General features: G+C 62.7%; 1 protein-coding gene across 1 annotated transcript; it reads left to right on the plus strand.

Moving 5' to 3' along the window:
• The first annotated feature begins 5,419 nt into the window (after positions 1-5,419).
• On the plus strand, positions 5,420-7,365 carry GADD45A (growth arrest and DNA damage inducible alpha). The gene is made up of 4 exons (XM_041398319.1): positions 5,420-5,627; positions 5,712-5,813; positions 5,893-6,106; positions 6,643-7,365. Exons 1-4 carry the CDS (start codon positions 5,584-5,586, stop codon positions 6,754-6,756), a joined length of 474 nt encoding a protein of 157 aa, XP_041254253.1. The 5' UTR covers positions 5,420-5,583; the 3' UTR covers positions 6,757-7,365.
• Positions 7,366-8,670: the final 1,305 nt, after the last annotated feature.

The following is an 8,670-nucleotide window of genomic DNA, read 5'->3' on the forward strand; positions in this document are numbered from 1 at the left end:
CTGTCCCTGTCCCTGTCCCCGTCCTCTGTCCCTGTCCCTGTCCCCGTTCCTGTCCCTGTCCCCTGTCCCTGTCCTGTCCTCCTGTCCTGTCCCTGTCCCCGTCCCCGTCCCTGTGCCTATCCCTGTCCGTGTCCCTGTCCCTGTCCCTGTGCCTATCCCTGTGCTTGTGCCTGTCCCTGTCCCCTTCCCTGTCCCTGTCCTGTCCCTGTCCTGGTCCTGTCCCTGTCACTGTCCCTGCCATGTCTCTGCCCCTGGCCTGGTTCCTGTGCCTGTCCCCATCCTTGTGCCTGTCCGTGAGCAAGGACTGAACCCGGGCAGGGATTCTCCAAACACGTCCAGCCTGGCCTTGGGCACTGCCAGGAATCCAGGGGCTGCTCTGGGAATTCCATCCCAGTCCCTGCCCACCCTCCCAGGAACAATTCCCAATTCCCAGTGTCCCATCCATCCCTGCCCTCTGGCAGTGGGAGCCATTCCCTGTGTCCTGTCCCTGCATGCCTTGTCCCCAGTCCCTCTCCAGCTCTCCTGGAGCCCCTCCAGGCCCTGCCAGGGGCTCTGAGCTCTCCCTGGATCCTTCTCCTCTCCAGGTGAGCACCCCCAGCTCTCCCAGCCCGGCTCCAGAGGGGCTCCAGCCCTGCAGCAGCTCCGGGGGCTCCTCTGGGCTCTCTCCAGCAGCTCCAGGTGCTGTTGCTGTTGGCCCCAGGGCTGGGGCAGCTCTGCAATAGGGTCTCATAAGCATTACATACATTTTATATTATATATTTTCATTTATGTTTTTAAACCTGCTCTCAAATAAACCCCTCAGTTTCATTATCCCTCCTGCAACAACCATCAAACCCTGGGCTTCACTCCACGCTCCTTCCTCTCTGCTTTCCAAATACTCTTCCCACTCCACGCATTCCTGGGAGACAAAACGAATCCAGATTAATGATTTAACGTCCCCCCTGAGCTCCCTGCTGCCCACGGCAGCACCAGTGAAGGTTACTGAAGGTGACTGGGGGCTGAACCCCCCCAGCTCCCTGGTTCCATGTGCGTGGCTGGGGCTGCTTTGGGGAGGGTCCAGCCCTCCCTCTGCTCACAGCGGAGGGAAAACCTGGCAAACAGGGAACTTCCCTGCGGGAGGCAGCACGGGGGGCTGCTGGCTGCCCCCGGCACGGCACGGGGAGAGGATTCCTGGCGGTGCAGGACACTGCTCCCTCGTGGAAGTGCCACCCGTGCTCTGCTTTATGGCCCCGCGCTGCCGCTAAATGGACAAAGTTTGTTTTTATTTCAGTCCGGCTCTCTCTGTCCCCGTTCTGGACTTTGCCCGGTGCTGCCCGGCCGGGTGATTCCCACCAGGAATGCCACGTGTGCCCGGCGTGGCCAGGGTGGGAAAAACGCCTGTGCCCGCAGGGAGGAGGGATGGAGAGCTGCATGTGGGGCACAGGGAATGCCCCTGCCAGGGGCAGCTCAGCTTCCTGCTGCCCTGGCAGCCCAGCAGGGATGTGCTGGGGAAGGAAAAGATATTCCAGCAGGAAATACCCTCCAGCAGAAGGAAAAGATATTTCAGGTGTTTACCCAGGCGGGTGGGACATGGGTGATCCATGAAATCACAGAATCCTGGGGTGGTTAGACCTCGTCCATCCCGCTCCCTTGGGGAGCAGGCAGGGACACCTTCCCCTGTCCCAGGCTGCTCCAAGCCAGCTTTGAGCACTCCCAGGAATGGAGCAGCCACAGCTGCCAGGGTCTCACCACCCTCACAGCCAAGAATTTCCTCCTAATCTCCAATCCCCGTCTCCCCTCCCTCAGTTTAAAGCCACCAAAGCACTCGCTGGTGCTCCCTGTTTGCAGAGCTCCTGCTGCCAGCCAGGGACTCCCGGCTCCCTCCCAGCGATGTTCCAGCGCCACCGAGGGCCGCAGGAATGTGCTGAGTGCGGGCAAACCGGCTGGGACAAACACATCCCAGGCCCCCCGGCCCCCTGCCCTCCCACCTTTGGGGAGCCAGCCCCCAGGCAGGAGCCTGCAGAGCAGCTTGTGCCGGGCGAATGTCCGTGCCAGGGCAGTGCCAGCCCTGCTCCGTGCCACCGAGCCGGGCTCCCGGCTGCTCTGCCGTGACCCGGGCGGTTGGGAAAGCTGCTGGCACCGTGCCCAGCTCCGGAGGCAGAGCCAGGCGGGCCCAGGCTTCCCTGGGGCTGCCCAGAGCCAAACCCTGCACGGCAGCAGGGCTGGCTGCAGCTGAACCCCGCTTTTAGCTCTGCCAGGGACGGAGGGACTCCGAGGAAAACGGGGAAAATGTGGTTTTGCTCTTGTGCTGCCAGCGCCGGAGGGCACCTGGCAGCGATGGTGGCAGGGCAGCGGGATCCTGGGGCAGTGCCAGGCTCCTGCCCTGCTCCTTGGGCAGGCAAAGCCGAAATCCCCCGGGTGCCAGGGCCCGGGGGAGCTGCTCCTGCTCCGGGAAGGTGGATGTGCCTGGGCGCTGCGGGAGCTGGGCAGCTCGGTGACACGGAACGGGTGGCACCGGGAATGTGCAAGCTGGCGTTTGCTCTGCCGCTGCCCGCGGGATCCAGCAGACCCGGAGGGGCTGGGAGCCCTCGGTGGCCCCGGCACAGCAGCGAGGGGTGCCCGGGGGAGCTGGGGTGTCCCAGCAGGCGGACACGGCGGGATTCTCCACGGCAGAGGGATGGCCGAGGGGCCGGCGGGGCTGGACAAAGGTCCCGGGAGGGACGGGACAAGCAGGGAAACAAGGGAGAGGATCAGGGACAGCCGAGCGAGGGACAGGGAGCGGCAGCCCCTGGCTCTGCTCCGGGGCTCTGGGGCCGGGACCACCCCGAGGCATTCCCGGGAAGGGCCCTGGCCGGCTGCCGCTGGCTCCGGCACGGATGGGGCTTTGTCACCTCTCGCTGACACTGTTTGATGGTTGGTCTCATTCCCAAAAACTGAAATTAAACAACTTGATGCTCTTACGTGCAGGAAGCACCTCCGCAGCCGGCCCAGACCTCCTCCCCCATCGAGGGCTCCAGCGGGCATCTCCCACATCCCTGGGGTTAACCCTTTGCTCTCCAGGCTGCCTGCGCCCACGGGCAGCCCAGAGAACATTTGGGGCGAGGATCTGCCGGGTGGGGGGAGGCTGAGCCCCCTCTGAGCCCGACACAGCTCCTGCCCCCCGACTCTGCCATGCCAAACGCGGAGGGGAGGGCAGGCCCAGCTTAGAGAACGATGAAAGTCAGGATTAAAGGGCAGGGGGGGGGAGCAAAACACCCCGGCCGCTTTTGGCAGGCGATGAAAGGAAGGTTCAGCAGCAGCTGCCAGCTGGGAGCTGACGGAGGTCTCACCACGGGGCCGGCTCCATCCCCGGCTCCATCCCGGGCAGCCGCGGCACATCCCGGCACGGCCACCCCTGTCCCCCAGCAGGGCCGAGGCTCCCCGCATCCCTGCTGCTCCTCGGGACAAGGGACAGCCGGGAAAACTGCGCCGGGCCGGGAAAGCCGCGGAGTCAGAGCGCTGCCCCGGGAGCTGCCGCCGGCCGGGAGGGAGGGAGGGAGAGAGGGACAGGAGAGGCTTCAGCTGCTCCCCAGCTGCCTCCGAGACAGATTTAGCTCGGGGCCGGCACAGATGGGGCTGCGAGGCCGGAGCCACGGGCGGAGCCCTGGAGCCCGCAGTTGCTAATAGAGATACAGCAAATTAAGCGAACTTAATTCAGAGGGTCACCGCACAATGCCCCCACCTGTTCTGCTGCGGTCCGGCCATCTGCCACCCCTCCACCTGATGCAAAAAGGGCTTTTCTGCTTTTCTCCCCGCGCCGTGGGCTCCCTTGAGCCGTGCCGGGCAGCAGCAGGACGGGCAGAGCCGGGCCGGGGGACAGAACAAACCCCCGGGAGCCCACACAGCCGGGGGCAGAGAAATCACCCTCTTCATCCTGCTGCAGAGACGCTTTGATAAGCCCCTGGAGTGTTCCGGGGTGGGCAGCAACCTGGAGCGGTGGGAGGTGGCCCTGCCCATGGCAGGGGGTGGCACAAAACCATCCCGGGGGTCCCTCCCAACCCAAACCATTCCAGGATTCTGTGATGCCTCATTTCCCAAACGGCCAGCTCAGGGGTTCTGCAGGAGGTGCACGGAGCTGGCACCACTCTGCACTCTGCGCTGTGGAAAACGGCTCCTGGTGCTCAAGAGCTGCAGGAAAACACTGACACAAGCCAAACTCTAAAGCACACTCTGCCAAAATCCGTGTGAGGGACCACCAAGGGTCCCGATGCAGCCCGTGGAGCCGGTGGGAATGTGCCAGCCCGCAGCCAGGTTGGGAAAGAGCTCTGGCACCGGCTGGGGAGGACGGAGGGGTTTGGGTGCAACAGCTGAGAAAGCTTTGACACAGCAGCCACCAGGAGCAATCCTGCCCGGAGGTCTCAGGGCTGACACGGGACATCTGGAGCGGGAGCAGCTTCCCGGAGAAGCACCAGGTTCTTGGAAAGGGAGAGATCACAGAGCCACAGGCTGGTTTGGGGGATGAGGGACCTGAAAGATCACCCAGTGCCATCCCTGCCATGGCAGGGACACCTTCCCCTGTCCCAGGGTGCTCCAAACCCTGTCCAGCCTGGCCTGGGACACTGCCAGGGATCCAGGGGCAGCCACTGTTGTTGTTCCAGTGGCAAACACTGGCCCTGTGTTTGAGGGCTGCTGAGGCTGAGGGCAGGGGAGCTCCCTGCAAGGGGCACTGCAAGAGGGCAACCCCTGCAGGGACAGGGAAGGCAGAGAACGGGATCTGTGCAAGGAGGGATTCTGCCCCTCCCAGGGGAGGCCCCACCTGCAGAGCTGCCCCAGCACCTGGAGCTGCTGGAGAGAGCCCAGAGGAGCCCCCGGAGCTGCTGCAGGGCTGGAGCCCCTCTGGAGCCAGGCTGGGAGAGCTGGGGGTGCTCACCTGGAGAGGAGAAGGATCCAGGGAGAGCTCAGAGCCCCTGGCAGGGCCTGGAGGGGCTCCAGGAGAGCTGGAGAGGGACTGGGGACAAGGCATGGAGGGACAGGACACAGGGAATGGCTCCCACTGCCAGAGGGCAGGGATGGATGGGACACTGGGAATTAGGAATTGTTCCCTGAGAAGGCGGGGAGGGGCTGGGATGGAATTCCCAGAGCAGCTGTGGCTGCCCCTGGATCCCTGGCAGTGCCCAAGGCCAGGCTGGTTGGGTTTGGAGCAGGCTGCTCCGGGGCAGGATCAGGATCAGGATCAGGATCAGGATCAGGATCAGGACCAGGACCAGGATCAGGACCAGGACCAGGACCAGGACCAGGACCAGGACCAGGATCACGATCTGGGTCCGGTCCCGAGCGGGGCCAGGCCCGGCCGCGATCAGTAACCCATGGGCGTGGTCTCATTTGCATGAGCCAATGGGAGCGGGCTATGCAAACGAGTGCGGCGCGGGTTGGCCGGGGCGGGCGGGGCCGCGCGCGCTGGGCGCCTTTGTCCGGCACGGGCGGCGGGGCCGGAGCGGCCGGAGCGGCCGGAGCGCGGTGCCCGGTGCCCGAGCGCGGTGTCCGAGCGCTGCCCGCTGTCCGAGCCCCGAGCGCTGCCCGCCCTGCCCGCTGCCTGTCCGAGCCCTGAGCGGCCGTGTCCCCGTGATGACTCTGGAGGAGCTGCCCGGGGAGCGCCGCGCCGCCGGGAGGTGAGGCCGGGGGGGCGGCGGGGGCCGGGGCGGGGAGCGGCGCGGGGTGGCCGGTGACGGCCGGTGCCGCGTGTCCCGGCGCAGGATGGAGCAGGCGGGGGACGCGCTCGAGGAGGTGCTGAGCAAGGCGCTGAGCCAGCGGAGCCTCACCCTCGGCGTCTACGAGGCGGCCAAGCTGCTCAACGTGTGAGTGCCCCCCCCGCCCTTCCCCGTGCCCCCGGTGCCCGCTGCCCGGCGCGCCCGCGGTGACGGCGGTGCCCCGCAGGGACCCCGATAACGTGGTGCTGTGCCTGCTGGCCGCCGAGGAGGAGGAGGCGGGGGACGCGGCGCTGCAGATCCACTTCACGCTGCTGCGGGCCTTCTGCTGCGAGAACGACATCAACATCCTGCGCGTCAGCAACCCGGCGCGCCTGGCGGAGCTGCTGCTGCCCGCCGCGGGCCCCGACCCGCCCGCCGACCTGCACTGCGTGCTCGTCACGGTGAGCCCCGGCCGCCGCCGCGGGGGGACAGCCGCGGCTCCCCGGAGCCGCTCGGGACCCCCCCGAACCGCCGCGCCCGGGGCTCGAACCCGCGGCCCCAGCGAGGGGCCCGCGGTGCCTCCCGCGCCCCGGGAGCGCCGGCTGCGCTCGCCCCTCGTTCGCTGTGTTTTCCCCATCTTTCTCCTTTGTTGCTCCCCTCTTTCTCCTGTTCTGGCTTTTCTTTCCTTAGTTTTCCTCCTTTCCCCGCTCCCTCTTGATTTTTCCCCCCTTCCCTCGTTGTTTCTCCCTTTTTCTTTCCCCCTGTTTTTCTCTCCCTTCCCCCCCCTTTTATCTCTCCTGTTTTTTCCCCCCCTTCCCTACTCTGCCCCAGAGTCCAAAGCTAAACTCCTCACATGCTCCCAGGCCTGACTCGTTTGTTTGCCTCGCCAGCAATTTAAGATGATTCACACTCCTGCTCTTTCTGCTGCGCTCCCCCCGCGCCGCTCTCGGCTTGTTTTTGCTGCCGCGCTGGAGCTTTTTGCCTGTCCCCTTTCCAGAACCCGCAGGCGTCGCAGTGGAAGGACCCGGCGCTGAGTCAGCTGATGTGTTTCTGCCGGGAGAGCCGGTACCTGGACCAGTGGGTGCCGGTGATCAACCTCCCGGAGCGGTGACCCGCGTCCCGCAGCCGCAGGACTCTCGCTCAGGAAGGAACTCCCCGCCCCGGCTCCGGCAGGGGAGGGAGGCAAAAGAAAACCCGACGGCAACAGCGACAAAAAAAAAAAAAAAAAAAAAAAAAAAAAAAATAGGTATAAAATAATAAAGCTCACATTGATGTCTTTTGGGGGGGTTCGGCTGGAGCTGAGCGTGGGAGCTGTGGAAAACAGGGATGAGCCCGGGCTGGTGCCCTCCCCAGAGCTCCCCTCACTCCTTCTGTCCTTAAGTGCCACTTAAAGTTCCTGCTTTAAACACCTTAAGGTTAATCGAGGCCTTTTGCCAGCAATGTTGCTGTATTTTTGGGATGTAATTCTCACGTTTTTATGCTAAGATATATAATAATAATAATAATAATAATAAGTTATTTTCTGATATCGATGGGAAAATTATTTATACTTGGAGGTCTGAGAACCGAAACGCCCTCGAGCAGTTGGTCTGCAACCACGAATCTTCTCCCAGCCGGCTGCAAAAGCAGCACCATTAATATAATTGTTTGAAATTCGAGTGTTTTCTGGGGTTATGGTGTTCTTGTTTTGTGTTTTCTTTTTTTGAAATAAAGCGTAAAAATCAAACCTTTGGCCCGGGCTTTCATTTCCTCACTCCACGAGTGCAGACACAAGGGCTGAGCAGCAGCTGCTTCCTCCTGGCCATGGGCAAGGTCCTGTTGTGCAGCTCCAGTGTGGGTTCATTCCCGGCCCCTCCCAAGCAATTAAAACGCTGGAGCAGCCCGTGTGCTGCAGGAAATGTTGGGAATGTTATTTATTTATTTATTTGGCTTGAACGCTGCCACAACAGCAGCTAAAAAAAAATATTAAAAATTTAAAAAAAACTGGGCTTTGCTGCCGACGTTTCCGCAGCTCCCCCTCGGCAGGGGAAATCCTGATTCCCTGGGGGAGGAAAAGCTGGATTTGGGCTCTCTGGCAGCTCGCAGCTCCTCTCCAGTGCCACAGCCAGGCTGGCACAGATGGCATTTCTCCGTGCCAGGACAGGACGATGGCCCTGCTGCTGGCAGTGCCTGGGGAGTCCCAGGGCAGGAGGCTGGACCTGTTCTCCCACTCCTGGGATGCTCCAGCGCGAGGCCACCCTGTCCCTGTCCCTGTCCCTGTCCCTGTCCCTGTCCCCGTCCCTGTCCCCGTCCCTGTCCCTGTCCCTGTCCCCTGTCCCTGTCCCTGTCCTGTCCCCGTCCCTGTCCCTGTCCCCGTCCCTGTCCCTGTCCCTGTCCCTGTCTTGTCCCCGTCCCTGTCCCCGTCCCTGTCCCCGTCCCTGTCCTGTCCCTGTCCCCATCCCTGTCCCTGTCCCTGTCCCCGTGTCCAGCCCGGGTGCCACCCTGGGCTGCAGCAGCAGCAGGTTTATTTCTCCAAGCTCAGACTCAATCCCAAGCCCTCTGGTTTCTCCCAGTGTCACCCCCAGCCCTGTCCCCACACCACAAAGTGGGGGGTCCTGGGGACACTTGGCTCAGCACACAAATTCTCATTTTTCTCCCCAAATCAGCACACAAATTCTCATTTTTTCTCCAAATCAGCACACAAATTCTCACTTTCTCCCCAAATCAGCAAACAAATTCTCATTTTTCTCCCCAAATCAGCACACAAATTGTCATTTTTCTCCCCAAATCAGCACACAAATTGTCATTTTTCTCCCCAAATCAGCACACAAATTCTCATTTTCTCCCCAAATAAGCACACAAATTCCCATTTTTCTCCCCAGATCAGCCAGCTTGGCCAAGGACTAGAGGGGCAGCCCAGTGATGCATGGTGGGGTCTCACCACTTTTCTCCCCAGATCAGCCAGCTTGGCCAAGGACTAGAGGGGCAGCCCAGTGATGCACCATGGTGGGGTCTCACCATGGGCTTCTCCCAGCACCTCTGGATG

Source organism: Onychostruthus taczanowskii, unplaced genomic scaffold (assembly GCF_017590055.1).
Source record: "Onychostruthus taczanowskii isolate IOZ18803 unplaced genomic scaffold, ASM1759005v1 scaffold144, whole genome shotgun sequence".
Classification (NCBI taxonomy): domain Eukaryota; kingdom Metazoa; phylum Chordata; class Aves; order Passeriformes; family Passeridae; genus Onychostruthus; species Onychostruthus taczanowskii.

What these genes read in the sequence shown, in the direction of transcription:
- GADD45A (XM_041398319.1), top strand. Translation starts at nt 5,584, where the DNA reads ATGACTCTGGAGGAGCTGCCCGGGGAGCGCCGCGCCGCCGGGAG. An exon ending in GAGCGCCGCGCCGCCGGGAG is followed by an intron (nt 5,628 to 5,711) that starts GTGAGGCCGGGG and finishes GTCCCGGCGCAG; the next exon opens with GATGGAGCAGGCGGGGGACG. An exon ending in GCGGCCAAGCTGCTCAACGT is followed by an intron (nt 5,814 to 5,892) that starts GTGAGTGCCCCC and finishes GGTGCCCCGCAG; the next exon opens with GGACCCCGATAACGTGGTGC.